Source organism: Pseudonaja textilis, chromosome 1 (genome assembly GCF_049901715.1).
Source record: "Pseudonaja textilis isolate UNSWEBS1 chromosome 1, rPseTex1.2, whole genome shotgun sequence".
Classification (NCBI taxonomy): Eukaryota; Metazoa; Chordata; class Lepidosauria; order Squamata; family Elapidae; genus Pseudonaja; species Pseudonaja textilis.
Window position 1 is genome coordinate 170,400,791 of NC_141990.1, and position 24,297 is coordinate 170,425,087.

Below are 24,297 nucleotides of genomic sequence, written 5' to 3' on the forward strand. Positions count from 1 at the left end.
ATCTTGTTCCCCAGGGTAGAGGGATGGAACGACAAAAACATGGCTTCAGATTTTCAAAAGGCCACTGTCCGTTTGATGTAAATCCAAAGGGCCCACCTCACATCCAGCATATGCCACCTGTGTTCCAATTCATGTTGTGGTCTGGGGCAAAAGTCTGTCAACACAACATCTTGCGCCTGGTGAAACCAAATGTTTATCTTAGGGACAAACGTGGGGTCTAACCTAAGAACTACCTTGTTCTGATGGAAAAGACACAGGTCCTGTTGTACCAAGAGTGCCGCTAATTTGGACACTCTCCTGGCCAAGGTAAAGGCCACTAAAAATTGTACCCTGAGGGACAGCATTTGTAGAGATACAGATCTGAAGGGCTCAAAAGGGGGCCTCATTACAACAGGGGGTTGGAGGTTAGATGCCCCCGTTAGGAACCTGCGCACCAAAGGGTGATGGGACCAAGAAGCATATCCCTCCCAAATAGAACAGGGGAGAGAGCCGCTACCTGGTGGCGAAGCGTGTTAGGGGTAAGTCCCTTGTCTAAGCCCTCATTAGAACCTCTGCCACAGAAGCAGAAGAGGGGTCTCTGGCCAAAGGCATACACCAGGAGCAGAATACCCTCCAAGTTGCATCGTAGATGCGCGTGGGAGACAGCTTTCGTGAAGCTTGAATGGTGTCAATTACCCTTTCAGGAAACTTGGAAGCCCTCACAGATTGCCACTCAAGCACCAAATGATTAAGCTAAACCTCTGGGGGTTCAGATGAAGTAATGCTCCCTGATGCAGGGAGGTCTTGGATGCTGGGATCTTCCATGGCTGGGCCACAGATAGGTTCAGCAGATCTGTGAACTGGGGTCCCCTGGGCCACTGGGGTGCCAGGAGAATTAGCTCTGCCTTTTCCAACAACTTCTAGATTACAGCCGAAATAATGGGAAGAGGAGGAAAGGTGTAGAGGAGACCCGGAGGCCAGGCACTCCAAAGCGCATTGGTCCCCTCCACTCCCTGGGTTGGAAACCTGATGAAGAACCTGCCCAACTGGGTATTCTGGGGGGTGGCAAAGAGGTCTACGGTTGGAGGACCAAATCGGCATGACAAGTCCTGAAACAGAGAGGGGTGTAGACTCCACTGTGCCTGGTCTACTGTGGACCAACTCAACCAGTTGGTCTGGACATTGTCAACTCCCAATATATGGTCCACCCTGATTGAAAGGAGGTGTCTCTCCATCCACATCCCCAGGAGCTCTGCCTCTCTCATCAAGGCCCTTGACCTGGTCCCCCTTGCCTGTTGACATGGATCTTTGTGGCCACATTGTCCGTCATGACTAACACATAGTGACCAGCCACCCTGTTCCGGAAGTGTTTTAGGGCTAAGAAAATAGCCCTGAGTTCCAGCCAATTTATGGGGCACGTCCTTTCTGACTGTGACCAACATCCCTGGGCTATATTTCCCCCTCCAGATGGGCTCCCCCAGCCATGGAGACTGGCATCTATGGTGAGCTGGCTCCTGTCTGGCTCCTTGAAGGGAAGACCCCTCTCTAGAGCCTGGGACTGCCACCAAGCAAAGGACCGAAGGACCTGAGAAGGAACCTGTACCCTTATGGTAGAATGGCTTGTTCCTGCCTGTTGAAAGGGAAGCAAGAACCATTGGAGTTCCCGGGCATGGAGATGGGCCCACGGGACGATCCCAATGCAGGAGACCATCTTTCCCAGGATCTGGGACAGTAGAGACAATGGGACAGTGCTCTGACGCAGAATCTGACTAATGCCACTGTGAAGGCTCTCCCCTCGGTCCGGGGAGTGGAACACCTCGCAAAGTGACGTATCTATAATCGCCCCGAAGTGAAGCAACCTGGTCATCGGGGAAAGGTAACTTTTCCTTCAGTGGATCAAGAACCCGTGGTTTCTTTGGCTCTGCAATGTGATGTGAAGGTCGCGATGGGCCGAGTGGGTTGACTGCAGTTGGATGAGTATCTCGTCTAGGTAGCACTGGACCCTCACTGGTATGGTGCGAAGTGAAGCTGCCAAAGCTGCCAAGACTTTCGTGAAGACCCTTGGGGCTGACGAGAGACTGAAGGGTAAAGCCTGGTAATGGACATGGTCATTCTGATAACAAACATGGAGAAACTGGCAATGATGAGGCCAGATAGGTATGTGGAAATAAGCCTCTGTAAGGTTGACAAGATGTTGGAGTGCTAATTCTGTAAGGGCCCATTTAGAGCGGTCCCTGGAGGTGGGGCAGTGAACAAACCATCATGGAGGTGGGGAGAGAAAGTCCAGTTGGAGGCCCAACCTCACCATCTCAAGAACCCAGGTGTCTGATGTAGACTCCTCCCATCTGGAGGCAAAGAAAGCCAAACGGCCTCCAATGGGAGGGGGGGAGATGGGGCACTCATTTCGAGCGTCTGAATGAATGACCTCCTCCCCCTCGAAAGGGCCATTTATCAGGGGCCTGTTGCTGCCTGCTGGAAGTTTCAGGACGCTGTTCTTGGCGAGCAGGAAAGAACCTCTGACCTCTAGAGAACCGAGAGCTGGTTTCGGGTCTGAAAATGAGGGGTGAAAGTATGGCCCAGGGCGATACTCGGACCTTTTCCCCGCTGAAGAGAGGACCTTCCTCTTGTCCATGGTCTCTGTCAAGTATGGTTCAAGGATGTCACCAAATAGCTTATCGCCCGTGCATGGAGCTGATGCCAACTTCCATTTATGGCAGGAGTCGGATTGCCAGTTGCATAGCCAAAGTAGCCGCCTGGCTGCCACTGAAGAAGCCATGGCTCTGGAAGCGAACTTGGCCAAGCTCAGAGTGGCATCTGCTGTAAACTCCGACGCCGCAATTACCTTACTGATATCTTGGTGTGCTCTGAATTCGGTGGCCGGGAGCCTCTCCTGAAGCTGGTGAAGCCAGCGCAGTGAAGATCTCATAAAAAACAAGGCTGCCATTGATGCTCTAATCACCCAAGCTGCTGCCTGGTGAGTGCGCTTGAGGGTTTGCTCAGACTGTTTGTCCTCTGCCTTAAGCACATCCTCTGGTACGGTGGGGGTGCCTGAAGAAGAAACGATGCCACCACCAGAGCATCCACCAAAGGTACCAGCAGGGCATTGGCTAGGGATAGGCCGATGTTATAGAATCGTCTGTCATGAGCAGATGGGTGAGGCCACACCCCTGGAGAGATGCACTGTTCCTTCACTAGATCAAGGAAAATCAGTGGGGAGGGGAGGACCTCCATATGCCCCACTGGCTTGGAGAACAATGAATCAGGGTGGCCAGATGTGGTAGCCTGTGGTTCTGGGGCCACTTCCTCAGGGCTTAGCTGTGCAGTAACCAAAGCCTTGTGTAACAGAGGCTTGACTAAGGAAGGCCTGAAAACTCCTGTTGAGGGAGGCTCATCAACCTCCTGGCCACTGAGGAAGGAAGGGCCAGGCCCCCAGGTAGCCTGTCTAGAGGAAGGCCCTGATCTGCTTAGGTCCTGGGGAAACTGTTCTTCCTCCACTCTCTCTGGGGACCAAGCTAACAGGTGATTCTGGAGACCAAGCTAACAGGGGTCCCCCCTTGGAAGAAACTTCAGGGCTAACGTGCACCTCCCCAGAGTGAGAAGCATGTTGAATCTGGATCCGCATCTGAGCCTTTTCCAAATTGTTCCTTAAGTGCCGCATTTCAGCAGCCTCTCAGTTAGCAGAAAGGCCTCTTTGTCTTTTCTTTTTCCTCAAAGGGTCTTAGAATTCTTCCAATCCTTTGGGGCCAGGTTGGGGGGCTTCCCTCTCCATCTGCCTAACAGCAGACACCAAGGGTGCTGTGAGCTTCTCTCACGTAGGTGCTGCCCGTTGCCTAGGCCAGGCAAGTCAGGAGACTGTGAAGCCTTGGGGAGGCACTTTCCCCCCAAAATAAAATGGCCGCCTGCCATGTGAGGTGGCCCTGGGATGGCCTAGCCACCATCTTTGCTCCTTAGGCTCTTACCAGGCCCCGAGTGATTGAATTAAGCCGGAACAGCTGAGAAGTGGCAGGAATGAAGCTCCCAAGTCAGCTGTAAAGTGGTTTGGCCGGCGGCAGCAACAACAAGGTTGTGATCAGTGAGGCCGTGTGGGAGGTTCCTCCAAATGTTCCCTGGGTCCGCAGTCTCCTTGCTCAGCAGGGCCGAAGCCCAGGCACTGCAGGAGAGCGGATCCCCGCTCTCCTGGAGACAGAGCTCTATCGGACCCTCGGGAGCTGGATTTTAAATTTATTGCTGTTGCTTTGAGTTCAAACTTTTCCTTTAGCTGTTTAAAAGTACTTCTTCCAGAGACTATGCTCTCAGACAAGAAGCTGAGCCAAAGATGGGAGGGTCAGCCAGAGGCTGGCTTTTTATAGTGGATGACTCAGCTCTATGTCAGAAGGAGGAGCTTAACCCATTCCTATTCCTGAACTCTCAAGGCAGCGTGGATGAGAAGGAAACCATTTTGTTCTGTGTGTATATATATCTAGTTAATATTTTTTTTCAATCTCTCAGCCATTATATTCATAATTATTTTGTAATTGGCGTTCAATAAAGAAATTGGTCTATAATTTTTAATGTGGGTGGTATCTGCGCTCTTGGCAGATATCATTTCTTTTGAGATGTAAGGCTGCAGGGAAAAGTATTCACCGCCTTCAGTTTTATGAATAGGATCCACCCTATTGAAGCAATTCCTTTTCAATGGAAGTTCAAATTTTGTAATGCAGAAAGAGTATATTTCGCATTGTTCTAAACTGTAAACTGGTGGGCAGGTATAATTATTATACTGAATTATTATCAAGATGGTAAAAAACAGCATTTTTCACCTCTTTGAGTTGGTCTGTGCTGCCCCACGATGCCGAGCGCTTATGAGATCCCTTTTTCTTTTCCAAGTATTCTTCAGCCCAAGCACTCTCAGTCTTAAGAAAAAAGAAAAGATAGTAGATTTAGGCTATTGATGAGTAATTCGACAATTTTAATATTAGCATATTAAAATCAATTTTCTAAAGTTATTGACCAAGTTTTATTCTGTAATGTCCCTCAATATTCACAGAAAGCCAGTTTGGCATAGTGGTTAAGCTAAAAAAAGAAGGAACACCGTGAGTTCTAGTCCTGTCTCAGACATGAATCCAGCTAAGTGACCTTGGACCAGTCACTCTCTCAACCCTAGGAAGAAGGCGAAGGCAAAGGCAAGTCACTTTCAAAAATGTTGTTAAGCAAACTGCAGGGACTAGTCTATGCAATCACCAGGAGTCAACACTGACTTGAAAACATTCATACATACATACAAAAGGCATGAAAAAATCTGAAAAAAATTATCTATTTTTATAGTACACATATAGATTTGAATGATCACTATTCATTTGATAATCACATCATCCAATTAATTAATTAATTTGGTCATCAGAGTATTATGGAATACTTTGTCAAATTTTTTGTTAAAGATGTATTTCACCATAGCCTTACTAAGTAACCAATTTTAAAAAACATAAACAAAATAAGATTAATCTAATAAACCTGTTTTTGATAAATGCACCTTACTTCTAACAATCATGCATTTTTTTCAAGATATGTACAAACTGATCTTCATGATGTACAATATTCTCTAGCACTGGTGTCAAACTGATTGATTCATATTCTCTGCGTCTCCATGTTCTCTTTTGTATTGCTATGATCAATAGATTCCGTTCATTCTCAAAAAATTCTCAAATATGTACAAAAGTTCCAATATATACAAAGGCAATCAGCAAATTTCTCCCACAATTTAGTATGTAATTTTGGCCCAGAGGCAATAAATGAAGTCAAGAAATAAATATAATATATAATGTTAATATATATGAAATCAATTATTTATTACTAAATTCATGTTCCTCTTCATAAACAGTCTAATTTAACTTATGAAAGTTATGAAAATCATCTACTATATTAATACACATATATTGCCTATTTTGTTTATCATTCTACTTTAATTAGAACAGTTTTATAGTTTTCATCTTTAAAATATATAATTTTAATATTGGCATTTAGATTCTGCATATTCATAACTGCATTTCCTTTTCATCTATTTTCCTTTTCTTTTTTAATTACAACAGAATGTATATTTTATAATCTGCATGATTAAATCAAAAAAACATTTATTTAATAAAGTTTTATCTATACAGCTTCAAGAAACAATTAGAATAGTCTTTTCTTTCTTTTGCATTAATGTATGGAAACTGTCTTACCTGTGTGGCTTTATCCCTCATACAAGGTGTGACTTGCCCATGATTATCACGAGGCCATTGCCCTGCAAGATACGGAGCAGCAAGTATGTCTAATGAAGGAGTACGGCGGGAAATACTAGAAGGGCTTGATGATGGTGGCCGTGGTTTATCTACACATATGAGACACACATATGATTCCATCAGCAAAAATAATACATATTACAGACAGATTTCATTAAATTCATTATATTTTATGTTACTTTGTTAAATAATGCCTTTACAATATATTGTAACAGCATGTATTTTTTCCTTACAATTGTTCAGGTATCCTATGCTTAAACAACATACACAGAATACTAAAATGTAGACTATACACAAATGCATGAAGTGCACAATGTCTTCCTAATATGGACGATAGGGAGTGCATATCTGTGTCCAGAACTACCGTTAATCTAGCATGCAATGGCCTTGGACAGCTGCCATGGCCACATCACCCTAGCAGAGCTGTTTGCTAATGCTTACAAATCCTTTATTTTTTCCTAGTTCAGTACTCCAAACATAGTAAGTAAATAAAGCTGCCTGTTCAATTTTCTACATTAATCCTGATATAAGTCTTCAAGAGGTATTATGAGAAATTAATTCACTGCTTAATGGCCGTAGTCTATTAGGTAAGATTTCCAAGGTTCCAAAGGCATTTTTCCTAAGAATTACTGAAACCTGGAATTGTCCCTTGTTGACGTTATTTTTATTTAACATATATACTTCCATGCATTTTTGAACCCCAAGCCAAATGAATAATCATATGTTAATACAATGCAGACAAAATTTAGTAAGAATTTACTAAAATTTATACATATATAAATTACTAGATCATAATTTAGAGAACAGCAACAAGCAGGACGGGGAAACACTTTTATAACAATGCAATTTGAAATTATTCTTGCTAGCGTCAAATAGCATTTCAATTTTTACTAGACAAGCTGTGACCTATTGGGTCATCCTTTCAGAGATAGTTTTCTACCTAACCAGAGAATCAGAATGACCACCTACTGTTTTGGTTTTAAAATTAAAGAAAACATTTTATTTGGGAAGGATGCATAGCAAGCAAGTATAAATGCTTCTAAAGGATGCTTTTGATGACATCATTTGTGGCTGATCTGCCATTCTTCAAGTATACTATAATGTTTTCACTTCTTTTTCTTTGGCTAACCAGGCTAGAATACCGGTTTCTCCAGATAAATCAGCACATTTCCATTGTCCTTGGGCTTTATGTATAGTGAAAGCAAAGCATGACTGTACTGGGAACTGGATCCACTGAAAAGGGGTATCTTCAATTGATAAACTAAGTGAAATTCTTGGAATAATGACAATATCATTTTTGAACACACCAATGTTTATATCTGCTACAATGAGATTCTTGGGGGGTTCTTCCAAGTTCTTCCACATTCCATTACAAAGTCTTAGAAGATTGAAGTTTCTCATTAAAATGTTGGAAGATTCTATCTTTAATTCCAGTTTATGTTCTGACAATTCAGAGTTCAAATGAATCAAGGAATTCTGTTGGAGAATGTTTATTTTTTCACTGACAGCATTGAAAAAAACAGTATTTTTCATCATTCCAGGGAAGTATTTAATGCACATGAAATTTATTTTCTCATCATTTCATTTAGGGGAATTAAGATATTTGAGAACAGTTCTGCAAAGCCTGTTGAATGTTGGTTAGGTGAAATTTGCACATTATATTTTATATTTCTATTTCATCATTTTCATTTTGTCCAAATTTCATCTTCTGCAATATTCAATAAGAATTCAAAATATCTTCCTTTTCTTTCACCCAACAACATGTTGCTTTTCAACTGAAACTTCAAAAAATTTCTTCATAAGTATGATTTTTTTGATGCATGAATTATCAACATTAACATAATTTTCTCTTTTCACAACTAGAAGAAGTTGATCGAAATCACCACAGCAAATGGTTAAAATTCCCCCAAAGGCCTCATTCTTCCTATATATAACATAAACAGTATAGCTTTAACACCTTCCTTCCTAACCATTGGGTTCTCATCCCAGAAAATAAGCATGTTGAAGCAAATTTGTATGCAGTAGTGGTTTTTTTAAAAAAAAATTACAAAGAGTATTTTATACAACTTCTCACCACCTGGCATCAAAGTTGGTGCAATACCAGATGATGCTACAGCAAGAGCAACATCTCCATCTCCCCTAGCTTTAGCAAGGATTAAATTGTTGACAAATATATTTCCTTTTACCCCCAGTGCATCGATGAAAATTGTCCCAAAGGTGCTTTTTTAAGTGGCAACTGGACTTTTTGGTTTTTCTTTGAAGACATTTTGCTCTTACCCAAGAAGCTTCTTTAGCTTCTTCCATTCTTTTAAAAGAATGCAAATGACAAGCTGACTGCAAGTATAAATCCTTCCGTTCTCCACCATCCAGCCAGAGCTGAAGATGAGAAGCGAAATGACTTCAAAGAAAAAAATGAAGTCCAGTTGCCTCTTGAAAAAACACCTTTGGGACAACCATGACCTGGATGCCTGAGAATCTCCATAGACATTAATGAAAATTATTGAAAATTATTGAAAACTACTTGCTTTGCAAAGCAAGTAGTTACACCCATAGTTATAGATTGCTCTTTGCTCAATGTTCAATAGGTGCTCATTGTGTAATACAAATTCCTGCTGTCTGTTGTACTGCACTTCATGCAATAATTCCAGATTACCACATTTGAATTAATCATATTTGTTGGTTTTAACAAATTATATTCTTCTGGAGTTTTTTTCAAATTTTACAGGTTTATCTTAGAAAATACAGTACAGCATGTTCACAATGCCTCTCATTGATAATATTTGCTCTCTTGATTTGTAGGAAATCTTCAGATTTCTTGAACTGGTTCCACAATTGTTATGGGATTGTTGATTTCAGTGTTTGTTAATAAGACAACAAATTTTTCATTGCTCTGGGGATTCTTGTTATTTTGGCAACTTCTCTGGTTTGCTGCAAATGATCATCAACTTGAAACAATCCTTTCTCTTTGCAAACATCTTTGAATAATGGAAGGATATGTCCATTATGTGTCTTCAATTATTTGAAAGCAATTGGAACCTCAATGTGATGGAGAAGTAGAGGGAGACACAGTATACACTTCATCTAGAACAGGGGTGTCAAACTGCAGACCATGGACCAGATACATCATGCACAGGCCATGCCCACCCCAGCTCCGTGAAGGGAAACAGTGTGATTTTGTCTTCTATTTTCAGTGCAAAAATTGCCTGATCACTCCCCTTCATGGAATACTTGATATTTGACACATTTGACAGATGAGCATATTTCTATATTAAGATAACAATTTAACTTCTTCAATACCTGTAAATTAGCAGGTACCACCTACTGAGAAGTTATAGTTGGCTATCATCCTGCTTATCCTTCAAATTATCCTGTTTCTGAAGACTGTCATCTGTAGATAGGATATGAAACATGTACCATTTTCCCAACACACTGATTTTTTGCTGCAATATTGGTCATGTGCTTCAATACCAATTTATGCAGCTTTGGATCTTAATTTGGGTCTGCTTGCACAAATGTACCATAATCTTTATTTCTTGGCTTGGATTCTTTATCAAGCCGTAGTAGGTAGTGCAAATGAGACAGATGCCACTTTTGGTATTTCACACATAGTACATAAATGATACACCTACCAGGAACCATTTTTTAAAGGTAAGTGTCATACATTTCTTTCTCTCTTTTTACAAGTTAGAACAGAGATCTAATTCACTTGAAAAATCAATCCAGTCAGTACCACACTCAGATATCTAAGTTGAACTATAGAATGATGCATGTATTTGCTAACACCCAATTGTTTACCAAATATACATAGGAAAATTTATTAATACAATTTTAAAACAAATTTAGTTTTGAATCAGTTCTCTGTTAAAGTATTAATTATAGCAATTCAATCAAAGCCACTGCTTCTGAACATATACATTAAAAAATCCACAATACTGAAAAAAAAACTGATAAACAGAGACCTGATGTAGACGTATGCAACAAGACAATTAACATTTCCCCATTTCTCCAGTTGCTTCTAAAACTGACATTCATACTGGGTTTTAAAATAAACCCTTACTTTAACAAACATACATTTTTGAGACTTCCAATTGTTATATGCTTTTGTGTATGTACTAAATCCCATCTGCTAAACATACAAGTGTAAAATTTTATTTGGATTCAACAGATGTTTACATTTAATGGAATGCCCATTACATTAATCCATTAAAAGAAAGGTATATAAATAAGGTCAACTTAGAAACATAAAAGCATAGCAGAAATCTATTGTGTGGTTTCATATTAAATGCACAGATCTTGTCACATAATACTTCCGACCACTGTAACTAAACTGATAAATTTGTCATTATTATATAACCTTGAGGCTTGTTTGCTCAATTTACTACCTAGTATCCAGAAATATTTCACCTTTATGTGCCAGTACCTGTCCATTTTGATTGATTCTTAATTACAGATATAAAGATGTATTAATTAAGCAAATGCCAAAATATATGTGCAGTTTCAAGACTGCAAATATCAAGCCATATTTAATTAGGGCTACCAGATCTGAACTACAAAACTCCAAATAGTCTTTAGATGGCAACAATTTCTTTGCTCTTTTAATGGAGTGTGTGTGTCTGGATTGTTACTATCTAGATAGGGTAGCCCTACACTTACTACTACCAATGAAGTATTTTTAAACTTTTTTCTGAATCCATTTTCTTTCATATAATTTCCTGGGTTGTCTGAAAATATTTCATAAAATACAATCTGTCCCCATGCAGTATTTTCATTATCATTTCACCTTAGTTCTGCTATTCTTATCCTCCCCACAACTGCTCAGCTGCTAGCTTCACATGATGTGACCTACATAACAAGAGATGTACTTACTTCAAGATAGCAGTTACAACAGCTGGGCTGATGGCATTTGAGTAATGTCTTAATTTTATTGGGCCAAATTACACTATGCCCAATTGTTACAAAACTATTCAGTGTTCTTCAGTTTGATGTTCTCCTCTCAAAAGAGGAATATGATTATAAAATCCTATTTAACAAACACACAATATTCATGTACCATACAGATGAATATATGTAGATTATACAGTTACAAAGGCACTGAAATCAGAATCCATGTTACCTCCCTACACAATATTCCTGAATATTTTTCAATTAGACTCACTACACTACAGAAAAATATATATGGTAATATTTATTGACATCCTGTATGAACTAAAAATTAAATAGTATCAGCAAGTAACATGATCTGCTAAATGTATGTTTCATCACAACTCAATATGATATTTAAATTATACTCAAATATTAAAAGTGCAGTGGAAATCAATTAAAAATACATGTCATATGTTCACATGTAGAATCATTTTAATTCATCTAGAAAAAACAAATGCATCTTTTTATAGTTTTAGTTTTTGTTAACTAATATGAGCAGGGTCATTAAAATACATAAAAATTATTTCTCTGTTATTTTCTGGATTTCCCTGCTCCCATGCCTGGGAAAACTAAACTTGGATTGCATACAACCTGGCTTTTCACAAGAACCTAAAGAGATGGTTTTGCCAATGGGCATATGACGAGTGTGATGTAGCCAGAGCAGTGGCTACATTGACTGTTTCAATGAATGGGATTATTGGCTGTGAGTTTAGTGCATTTATGATGGTTTCTATATAATTTTATATTGCTTTACCTTGTTTTTTGTTGTTTTTATATTTGTTTTGTTTGTAAGCTGCACAAAGTCATACAGGTGAGATGAACATGTGGCTATTTAAATCTGAATACATGAATGAATAAACGACTAAATAAATAAAGATCTGCAATATTGACTGTATTTAAAGTAGGGAGGATTGATAATCCTGAAAATCCTGATATAGAAATAAAATTATCTGAGTTGCATCTCTGAAAAAATGAACAGAAAAGAATATGCTTCTAGTCCAAAGTTTCTCTGAAATCTATAAAAAGTTTATCAAAGATTACTTTTTACAATAAAATGCACACGATGTTTGCACTTTAAAAAAATAACAGCCCAGAAATAATTGATTTCTTTGTGCTAATAAAAGCCGGTAAAATACAAGTGTCTTGATCATCTCCATAAGAAAGTTGCCATGGTAGAGAAAGCTATTATAAAATAGAGCAGTCTATGGCTTTGCTATCATAAAACTATAGCAGAGTCCATTTCAGAATAGTTTTAAAACAGTCCACATTTGGCATGTTTTATTAATCATCTGCTTCATTAATCTTTATAATAAGCATTAAGACAAAACATTTCTCTGTTCTAAATATAATTTTATAAAATAGCATGTCAAGAAAAATATAAACTCCTGGCAGAAGAACGGAATGGCTTATGTCTCTCCTCATAGTAGCATCGATGCTTTTACTCCTACTCTTTCTTTGCATAGCATCTCGGCTACATGTTTTCAGATTCAACAATAACAGGGCAATGGATAAACTGGAGGCACAGTGGTTAAAACACTAGGCCTGGCAGCTGGAAAGCTGACAGCCCAGGTTCAAGGCCCAAGCACCATGCAATGGGATGAGCCCCCATCCCCACCCCAGTTCCTGCCAACCTAGCCATTTGAAAGCATGCAAATGTGAGTAGATAAATAGTATCACTTCAATAGGAAGGTAACAGTACTCCATGACGTCATGCTGCCACCACACGACCATGGAAATGTCTTCAGACAGTGCTGGCTTAATGGCCTTGAATCGGAGATGAGCACCATCCTTTATAGTCAGCAATGATTAGCCAAGTAAAATCTGCAGGGACTCCTTTACCTTTTAATGGATAAATCACTGCATGATAAACTTGAATTAAATCTAATCAGGTAAAATGCTAGCCTTTCCTTTATTCATCATGTCACATTTTTTATTTTTTCCTAAAGTTTTTCCCACAAGTGGAGGAACTATTGAATGTTGATTCATTGGTTGCAATAGGAATTAACTAACTAGCTTCTTTACCAGAACCTGAGGGAGACTGACAGGCCCTAAGTCATCTGGCCAGCTTTCATGCCTCAAGCAAGACTGGGTTTCCTGGTTTCTAGACTACTGCCTTAATTGTTAGCTGAACTGGTGCTCCATCATGTCACCATACTGCAGGCAACAATCCAGAGAGAACTTCAAGTAGCCAACTGCATGTCAGATTGCATAATATGCCAGGACATAAGTTCTGACACCATAATAGGCATAATAGCTAATGAACAGTTTGAATAATCTAAGTGTCAAATTGATATGAACAGCTGCTGCTTCTCTCACACCCCTACTAAATGGGTAGCTAACTCAGACTGGTAGTTTGGTAAAACAGGGATAAGAAAGTTAGCTGAAAAGTATTAGAATGTATGAATTTCTACAGCATTAGCATATATGGAAAAGTTCAACAAGATGCCCTGCAATTTTCATAAATTTATTATTTATTTATTTATTTATTTTGTCGCGCGATTATAAGATAACAGGTATAAGTATAAACATAGCTATGAATACCTGAAATGGATACATATAAGAAAAATAAAAAGAAACAATAGGACAGGACAGTAGGCACGTTGGTGCGCTTATGTCACAATAGAACCCTTGAAGATCCAGTCTTATATTTTTGTTGTCTTACATATCTGTTTAGCAATAGCAAAAGTGCATTCTTAACTGTCAATTTTATCAACCACATGATTTGTTGAAAGGCACAAAATATAAATCTTTGCACAAAGGCTCACAAACAAATTATATCTTTAAAAAATGAATGCTAAGCATGCCACCTAGACAACTAAATGAGTCCAAGATAGGATTCCATATTCAACAAAAGCTTCTGTGAATTATTTCAGCTTATTGGTTAATCCCTTCTCCATTTATTTTCCAGGCTCTAATACATACAATGGCATTTCTTTTTTCAAATTGTAAAATCCATATAAGTATTTGTAGATAAGGATCATTAATAAAATCTACCAAATCTTCGTACCTACGGCAAGCTAGTATTTCAGGAGACGAAAAGGATGACAAAACCCATTGTACACTATCTAGAGAGTCTGTAGTTGATAGTACACTATGTTAAATACTTTTTAGCATTTAAGAAAAAATGTTCTGTTTCTCTTCCCCCTAGTACATTTAGTGACTATTCAAAGTTATAATGATACTGATGACTTACAATCACCAGATCATGATTGTACAAAATTCCAAAAAAGTGACTTACAATCGCTCCTCACACTCGCAACTGTTCCAGCATCTCCACAGTCACATGATCAAGTATTGGGTGCTTGGCAACTGGCATGTATTTATGATGGTTGCAGCATCACACGGTCATGTGAGTGTCATCTGTGACTTTTCCAACTGGCTTTCTATAAGCAAAGTTTATGCTGGAAACTGGCTTTGCCTAACAAACGCATGATTCAGTTAACTGCAGTGGTTTGCTTAACTGTGGCAAAAAGACCATAAAATCGGACATAGCAATCACCTTGCTTAGCAATGGAAATTCTTGTCCCAATTGTGGCCGTAAATAAAAGAATACCTAATACCTCCTTGATGACAAGTTTGGAAAGACAAGAGGGATACATCCATTTCTCAGCAATAAGAAAACAATATAATTCAAGAAACCATTAAACCAAATCACATTACTGACTAAAACAGTTATAGAATATGGGGATCACTAATTAGTACACAAACTTCACACAGATCCTTTCAAAAAGTACAGAAGGCCTTCTCTCTCACAGAAGCAATTAATAGTTCTATATCATTAGGTTCATTGAGACAGTAATCAAGTCATGAGTTTTTAAACAGCAGCCAATTCAGAAATGATGAGAGCAATTTTATTCACAAAGTATTTCATAAAAAACTTCCATGTTGCCAAATGGAAGATATTTAGAAACATTGAACTGAAGACTCCATATTTTTGACAAATTTTCCAGTAATACCATATAATTTCCATCTTACAAATACCCCCCAATAATGTCAATTCTATTACACACCTTTGTGTCTTCAGCAAAAAGACCAACTGTCAGCCTCCAAGATCTTTTCTACTGCTTTGCATCTTTCGGCTGCCATGAGTAACAGGGGGAGGGGGTTGTGTCTGGAAAGAGAGCTGGAGGTGTTACATTCTTGGGTTGAAAAAATGAGGAGTGGGGGGGGGGGAGTATAAATTCCTGCTCTTAAGTTTCTATTTCCTTGTCAAGGTCAACGGACAGAGGCCTCATCACCATCTGAAGATGCCCACATGATCATATCCAGAACTTTTAATTGGAAGAATCTTTTGAACTTTGGGGGGTGGGAACAATTCCATCACTTTGTATATGTGATCTGCGCGCCTAATTTCTCAGATTCAGAATTCTACCTGTAGCTTCCACTTCAAATTCCAGTAAAAGATATCTTTCCTCTAATCTATGGAGTCTAAGTATTTCTTTCTTGGATTTTGAATGGAGCACAGACTGACATTATTCTGAATCTCCTCACCAGCCCACCCGGAGAAAATATCCAGTTTTCTTCCAAGGGGGTTTTACATCATGTCATCTCCAGCTAGTGATGAGGACGAACTGGGAGCTGTGCGGGGGCAGTCGTTGCTGATACCGGAGGTGCCAGCAGCCGAATTGCTAGCCGATCTTACTCTGGAGGAAGTTCCAGCTGAGAGGCCCAGATGGTCGTTGAGTGTTGGCTGGAGGGATCCCTAAGAGCCTCCCCCCACCCTGGAATCACCACGACCCGACGGTGTGGGAGAGACGAGCCATAGCAAGAGAAGGAAAGGAGAGAATTTTTGCTGGATCAAGCCAGGCAGCTCCTGAATGAAGCTTTTGGTCAGCCTCACATCGCTCCAAGGTATGAGGGGGAAGGGGGAGCAAGTTCAGCCAGAGACAGCCAGGCTGCCCCCACCCGCATAGCTCAGCCAGCGCCAGCGCAGCAACCGGCTGCAGCCCAGGGCCCCCAGCAGGAGGTGTGATCCCTAGAAGACACATAGCTCCCAAGCTGCCTCCGTTAGAGGTGAAATTTGGAGGAAATCCCAAAGACTTGGGTTTCTTCCTAGCACAAGTTTGGAGCTATATGGAGGAATATGGGGGGGAGTTAATCTCTGAAGCAGCCAAAGTGAGATGTGTCACCAAGGCCCTGGAGGGAATAGCGGCAGAATGGATGGTGACTTTGCATAATGATAACTCCCCCCAACTGCGGAATTACAACGCATTCATGACTGCGTTGCAAGCAAGATTTGAGGACCCACTGGCGGAGAGAAAGGCCAGGATCAGGATGAAAACCATAAATCAGGGGAGAAGGTCAGTGGCTGACTATACCCAAGAGTTTAGACAGCTGGTGTACCATATCCGAGGTTGGTCCCAGGGAGCCCTGATAGAAGCCTACAAAGATGGTCTAAATGAAGACGTATACCAGATGTGTATCTCCAGAAGAGATCCTAATGATTTGCAACTGTGGTACCTGCTGGCAGAGGAAGTGGAGATAGATCTGATCTGAAACAGATGCAGGGGGGGCTCTAGATGGAGTAAGCTGTCCCCCACACGCTTCCAAGAGGCCCTCAAGCCTCCGAAGGGAGGGATGATGACAAGACCCAAATCCACTGCCTGTTTTCGATGTGGGAAGGAGGGCCACCGCATTGCGGACTGCAGGGTCAAGCTGGATCCAAAGGGGGCGCAGAGAGGAGGGAGGAAATCGTTATCTTTCTGTTGTATCATCTGCAAACACACTGAACAGAACAAGATCTAGCACTGAATCTTGTGGTAGGTACACTGCTTGTGACTGGTCTCTGTTTAAACAGTGTCCCATTAACAATCACATACTGGAATCTATCCCTAAACAACTTCCTATGCACTGAACCACCACACAAGAAAGAAAAATTATAATGAAATGCTGTATTAGAGACAATGGAAGAAGATAGTAGATGAGCTTATATAGCAGCAAGATTTCACATTCTATTATACATATATTTATGTATGCTTAAATCTTGGCAGATTTCCAAAAGTCCAACAAAAAACAGAACTCCACTACTCTTGCAGATGTATTATGATCCATCTATTCTCCTGAGAAGATACTCTACAAATGTTCACCTAGATTGCTAAAGACAGCTTTGAATCCAGAGAGAATTATAGAAAGCACCATTCTCCCATTCAATTTTGTAGCAAGCTGCATTAAAGCAAAAAATTGACACTTAAAAAAAATCACTTTCCAAAACCGATTCAATATGCAATGACTAATTGTGCAATAATTATTTTGAGGGACAGTGAATAATATTAGTATTTTTAAAATTTAAGATTTCAGAGATGAATGACAAAGAATATGAATATAACAAGGATATTTAAGAACTTCAGTCTGCAAAATACAACAACGTCTAAGTGAATACTGTAAGCATTTTAACTTATATATAAACTTTACGACCCCTTGAACTTTGAATCTTGTTTCATTATCTTCCAGTATAACTTTGGACAATATTCAAGTTTAAAGAAACAAGGGATGGTATTACAAAGTCTTAAAGAACAAAAGGAAACACAAAAAAAACCCCAAAAAGTCAAAATTAACTTCCTGTTATATTTATATTCTGCATTATCTTCAAAGAGTCTGGAGGTTTACAGATAAGTTCCAGCTGATCTCTAATTGCTTTTTGTTTCTTCAAATTATGTACCTTATTATGGTTTTAAATTACTGCTTCTGTTCCTAGTTCTTATCTCTTTCAATATGTTTAGTTTCATCTGCAGTACAAATAGAAATCCTGATCCCATAGAATTATAATTTCCATTTTCAAAACTCAGCCTGAATGTGGCAGTGAATTTTATCAACAGACAAAACATATTTTTAAAAAGAATTTATTACTTATGCTCCTGAATATTTAAGATAGCTCTTTAAAAAAATTTCTTAACTCATCTTAAGAAAGATGGTATTTGAGCTACAATTATTTTATTTTCCAAGAATCCTCTTAAATTATACCACAGAAATATTCTTCAAAGATTATGCTCGATTGATGTTTTTACATCATACTATTTTATATTTTACAGAAACACAGGTATATGTGCACCTACTAGACTGGACATGGGATCTTAGAAATAAAATAGGATATCAAAATGTGAATTGGTCAATAGTTTGGGGTGATTTTATTCTAGAAATATAGCTACAGACATGACAGGTGAAAAATACGTGCATTTTTTTAAAAAAACCTATATATTTTCAAAAGGTAGGTATAATAAAATAAATATTACAGATTTTTCAAAATAGAATTTATATGTAGTAATTTTAACTTCTGTGACAAATGTCTCCTGGAAACCTATAGCTTTCCAGAAATAGTCAAGGAATTTTAAAATTGCATTTATCCATTTCTTTTCTTATCATGCTCAGTCTTGCCATACATAATGCTTATCTAGCCATTGTTTCACACATGACAGACCCAAAGAGTGTGAGTTTCAGCTTTCTGATAATCAGGTAATCTGTCTTTTATTTGTTCAGGACAGATTGAGAGATTCTTTTTGTAGTTCATAGTACTCCTTAGATAAGTCTGAATTATGGTTCCAGAGGTACTGGTAGCTACTGTCTTTCTTTTGTCTCTCATTCTTTCTCATTTTCCATTTTTCAAGGGAAAAACTACTGCTTTATGATTCTGATTTTTATCATACACTTTTCTTTATTGTTTATGTTCCTAAGTTTACTACTGCTTTCCTGTAAGATTAATCTTCCAGTGTCTGTTATATTTTGCAGAGTTCAAGAAAACAAAATACTTTGCCAAATTTGTTATCAACTATAAATCCATCAAAAACGTTAAATGTTTATTTTCCATTTTACTTGCATAAAGTCCTGTAAATCTTCTTTATTTGGAATAGAAATGTGACATTTTTGTATATTTCAATAGTTTAGTATTTCAGCCTCCAAATTTGATTTTTGCTGTCATCTCTTCCAATCTTGCCATTCTGCCATAATATAATCACTCTGAAAATTAAACAGAGATGTATTCTCATATTTTCCTAATTTGTATTATTCTCCAAACTATGTTCTTATGGTCCTGTCATGTTCATTTGTATAAGTTTCTCAAATAATAAAGTTACTCTGGCACCTCATTAGCTTTAATGCATGCCACATGCTGGGATCACCTACAAATAAAGACCACTGTCAAGAAAGCAAAGGTACACTTCTTCTCTTGCTCTATTAACAACTTATTTTCCCATCTGATCTGTTTCTGTGACCCACTGATTTTTTTCCCCAAAGCTCCTTTCATTTCACTTTTCCTCTCTCCAGGTATGGCTTTATTCTTTTGTGTAAAATCTTAAGCAAAATGTCACTATTGGCACAATAGTTCAGTAACTTGTGTATTATCTTCTTCAGTCTGGATAAATACATTATATTTCCCAATATTGTGGCCAAATATTCATATTCCATATTTGTTGATATAATATTGTTAGTCAGTTAGCTACCTGTTTGCCTGCAATTTTATAACAACCAGTTAGTATTTCATATAAACATGGGATCACAATCTATTACCCCTCATAGATCATTTTTCTATGGTAGTGCGGTCAGTTCCTGAATAAATTATCTCTACAAATGACTGCCATTTTGCAAGCTTGATTCTTTAAAGGCTCCAAAGTCTTTCCATTTTCCTTTAACTTCATTTGTCTCTATCTTTACTAATTCTTGAACAGTCCTATTTCCCTATAAATATTCTAGAGATTTATTTTCCTAAAACATTTTTCTCATTTTTATTTTCTCGTTATTTTCCTGAACCTATTGATGCTTTTAAGTGAAGTATCTGGGCACATCATCACCGCCATGTAGATTTGAAAAAATTATGTCCACTTTTCCAGTAACCAGAGGAATGTCTCCTGGCAGGGTTCCCAACATTGGAGAACCAAACTTATATGTTATTGCTATGCAAATACAGTTTTCTTGGCAGCATTATAGGAGTTTATAAGAAGTTATATTTAGATTATCTATAATCTGTGGGAAAGCTGTTTAGCAACATTACAGATGTCATCAGTTTAAGAATTCACTCCCAGGCTGCTTACACCAAATGCTCTCAACCATAAAACACTATACTTTGGCCTCTTCAAACCTGAATCTTCTCTTGTTTCCTGCCCAGCAAAGGCATTCTAATAGCCACATTGTTTCACTTGGAAAATTCAGATATCACTTTCTCTTCAAGAATGAAGAGGGGTTGAAAAGCAGTCACTGTTTCCAAAGACCATAGCAACTGACAATAACAAGTCAATTTAGTCACTTGTAGCATAGGGCAAAAAACTTTAGATACAATTCTGTACTGTTGAAATTACACAATTTATTTCTAAATAAATTTAAGATTGCACTGAATTAATCAAGGCATGCTTTTCAGCAAGGAACAGAAGATTGCCCAGTGTGTTTGAAATTCAGTGGAAATGGACTATGATGGCAACATAGGCCTCTTTAGTATTTAGCCTTAAAACATTAACACGCCATTTTAAAGTATGTTTAATATAGGCACAAAACATGGTTATTTATGGTATTTGTGGCAGGGGAGGAGTTGTAGAGTAAAAGCCAACTTTTCCTTTGTTTTCAGAAGCTGGCACTCTTGTCAGTCACCAAAAATAATGAGGTAGTCTACATTACTATTACTTACATTATACCAATTTCAAGCTAACCATTTAATCTCATTTTATAAAGAATCATCACCTACATATTCATTAATATATTAAACAGCTAGCTTTCAGGGCGCATATCAAGTTAAATGTGGAAGATGCATGTTAGCAAGATGTTATTATTGCCTGTAACCTTTTGTACTAAGCATTTTTACTCAGTGAAATTAAAGAAAGAACACTTACTTATATGTACTCCTGTTGCCAAAATTTGAAGATGAGAGTTATATTAATATTTTTTCCTGAAGCTAGTTTATTTACCTTTATTTGCATTTACCTCATCTTATCCCTGTTTCATACAAACCTACTTTCCTCCTGGACTGAGGACGAAATCTTACAGAGCTCCAAAGTAGCTATTGATTCTTTCTCCTTCTGCATAGCTGTCTTTTGTGTTCTCAGAGAGCAGACAAAATAAAGCTTAAAGAAATACCAATGTCATTCTTAGACATTAGAGAGAAATTCTTCAAGACTATTATCTCTAGGCTAGGATTTATTATTTAACCATCATAAGAAACTTTTGTACTTTATTTTATTGCAAGTCTTGTTGTTTATATAAACAAAAAAGCAGGGCATAAATTTAAAAATAGCTATAAATATCTGCCTTAAAAACAGACAAGTCGAGACATGTACTTGTAATCTCCCTTACTCTTTGTAGACTTAACATTTGTCGTTTCACAGCATTTTACTTCTGTCGGTTGTGGCATACCATCACCACTCTCCCAGGGACCATTAGAATTAGGAAGAAAAGATAGTCGAGCAGGGAGAAGACAGTTATGCAGGAGAACGTCAGAGGTCCGTCCAAAAACAAAACGAGAGGAAATAAGAGATTTCCCTCTCCGATTTTAATTTCCCTAAGACAGCGTCAGAAGGAGAACGAGAAGTGCCCAAAGTTAGCGCCTCGTGGTCAGCTCACGAGGCTGCAAAACTTGGGACTTAGAACTCCAGGATACAAAAGACAAGCGACTCTGTCCCATCCTGGAGACACATCCCCAGATCCGTTCGCCCGCTTAAAAGTGCACCGTTACCCCCATTTCTCTCACCTTTACAAACAGGCGAACTAGGGCTCTTTCTCTCCGGAGAGGCCCTGTTTTGCTCCGGCGAATGCCGTCGCTGGCGATGCCGGATTTTTCCTCCCGTTGAGACGGCGGCGGCACAGGCACTGCCTTCAGGCACCGGTGGCGAAACCGGGGACGAGCAAGGCGAGGGCGTCGAACCGGGTAGGGGCGGCGCCGGCAGGCGAGGGGGGCTGCTACGCGCCCCTCCCCCGCCCGTAGGGCTGCCGCGCGCGGAGCCGGAGGAAGAGGACAAGGAAGGTGTCCCTGTGGCGGAGACGCCCGCCCCGAGAAGCGTCTGCGTGCCCACGGCCGGACTACTGCTGCTGCTACTACTACTGCTGCTGCTGAGATTGGTGTTGCCCCCGCGCGCGCCAGCGTTGCTGCCGCTACCAAGCACCGATCGCGTGGGGCTGGTGGCACGCGCGGAAGGCAAGGGAGGCGGCGGCGGCGGCGGCGACGGTTGGAGTGGGGCGTTTGCTGCTACCGCCACCGCCGCCCCTCGTGGAATGCCGCCGCTGCCGCTCCTCGTGGGACTGCCGTGCTGCTTAAGCTGGAAAGGCACAGTGGCCCGCATAGGCTGTAGGCGGCTGTTGGTGCCGGCTGCCCCGCCTGCCGCCGCCACCGCCGTAGTCGCCGTCACGGCCGCAGCTCCCCCTCCCCCCGCGGAGGTGGCTGAAGTCGGGGAGCCGCTGCGCCTTACGCGCGGCTGGGAAGCCATCCTGCTCTTTTCCGGGCGCCCGCCCGAGGCCGAATCAGTAGTAACAGCGAAGCGAGGAAGCAAACAAAACCCCCTCCTTCCTCCCGGTCCCTCCCCCACACCAACACTGAATCCTCACACACGGGGAGACACTCGGGAGGCTTCTCCGGCCGCCTCATCAACAATAGTAGCCTCACTGGCCTCTCCCATTGGAGGCGCATCGGCTCCGTTCCTGCCGCTACAGCGTCCTGATTGGCTAAGGGGCGTGGTCTGGGGGGTGTGGGGAGGTGAGGCTTAAAGGGCCCGATCTGAGCAACGTAAGAGGAAGGTGCGTGAGTCGTATGACAGGCCGCTGTGTACGCCTGTGTGCCTACTACTCGATTAAGGCAGGGAGGGAGGGGACTGGTAATGCCATTGATGCAGCGCACCCGTAGTCTTACATTTCGTCTAGGTAGGAAATGCTGAGTGCTTGTTTACATTTCTATCCTAGGCACAATATCGCAGCTTTGAAGTTAAATATATGAAAGAGTCCCGTGCAGTTTCATCTTTTGGCCACATTAAAGCCGAATAAAGACCTATTCAGTAGGTCTGTAGCATGTTCCACTCCACCCGGCAGAAATCCCAGGGGAGTGTGTTGCTTCCTGTCCCACAGTCCACCAGCCCATCCACCACTGATCCTTAGCTTGTTCCAAAAAGAGTCATGGAACATCAGGTACTCTAAACCTCCCTTCCTCTGATAGGTTCCAAATGTTATCAAAGCCAGCAACTATAGAAATATATTGAATTATTGGTTTAATTAGCAAACAACTGAGTATTACAGTCAGGGTTCCTCCTCTAAGCTCCCAGGTAATCATCTTGCTTAGGAATAAAACAATGGTGGGTCTAAATTAATTCTAGTTCTCAGCAGCTGGCCAACTGCCTATCTTTGAAGAAAGCACTAGTATAGATTAACATATGTCATAGCCAGATTGTCATCAAGCAATGCACTGTGATGGCATGCTCCACTGAAGCGTAAATCAGGTAACAGACATCTAGTGTTTTATGAATCCAAATTTGTGATCAAATGTATCCAGAAAGCTGTGGCTTATCTTAACATGATCAAGCACATTGTGTGAATATAGCCATTTTTTCTAATAGCATATTTTCACAGACACATGCATATACGCATAAGAAATACACAAACCTGAATACAGGTGAAACTCAAAAAATTAGAATATCATGCAAAAGTTCATTTATTTCAGCAATGCAACTTAAAAGGTGAAACTAATATACGAGATAGACTCATTACATGCAAAGCAAGATAGTTCAAGTCGTGATGTGTGATAATTGAGATGATTATGGCTTACAGCTCATGAAAACCCCAAATCCACAATCTCAGAAAATTAGAATATTGTGAAAAGGTTCAATATTCTAGGCTCAAAGTGTCCCACTCTAATCTGCTAATTAAGCCATAACACCTGCAAAGGGTTCCTGAGCCTTTAAATGGTCTCTCAGTCTAGTTCAGTAGGAATCACAATCATGGGAAAGACTGCTGACCTGACAGTTGTGCCGAAAACCCTCATTGACATCCTCCATAAGGAGGGAAAGCCTCAAAAGGTAATTGCAAAAGAAATTGGATGTTCCCAAAGTGCTGTATCAAAGCACATTAATAGAAAGTTATGTGGGAGGGAAAAGTGTGGAAGAAAAAGGTGCACAAGCAGCAGGGATGACCGCAGCCTGGAGAGGATTGTCAGGAAAAGGCCATTCAAAAGTGTTGGGGACTT

At 40.0% G+C, this 24,297-nt stretch overlaps 1 protein-coding gene across 1 annotated transcript in view; it reads right to left on the reverse strand.

Annotated features, from left to right (window-relative positions):
• The window catches only part of FAM117B (family with sequence similarity 117 member B), a 38,666-nt gene extending 15,931 nt beyond the window's left edge, over nucleotides 1–22,735 (reverse strand). The window contains exons 1-3 of the mRNA XM_026696769.2: nucleotides 21,823–22,735; nucleotides 6,177–6,325; nucleotides 4,779–4,871 (exon numbers count right to left, since the gene is read on the reverse strand). Of these exons, the coding sequence (XP_026552554.2) occupies nucleotides 4,779–4,871; nucleotides 6,177–6,325; nucleotides 21,823–22,555 (975 nt within the window). The 5' untranslated portion in view covers nucleotides 22,556–22,735. The remainder of the gene's footprint in view (nucleotides 1–4,778; nucleotides 4,872–6,176; nucleotides 6,326–21,822) is intronic.
• Nucleotides 22,736–24,297: the final 1,562 nt, after the last annotated feature.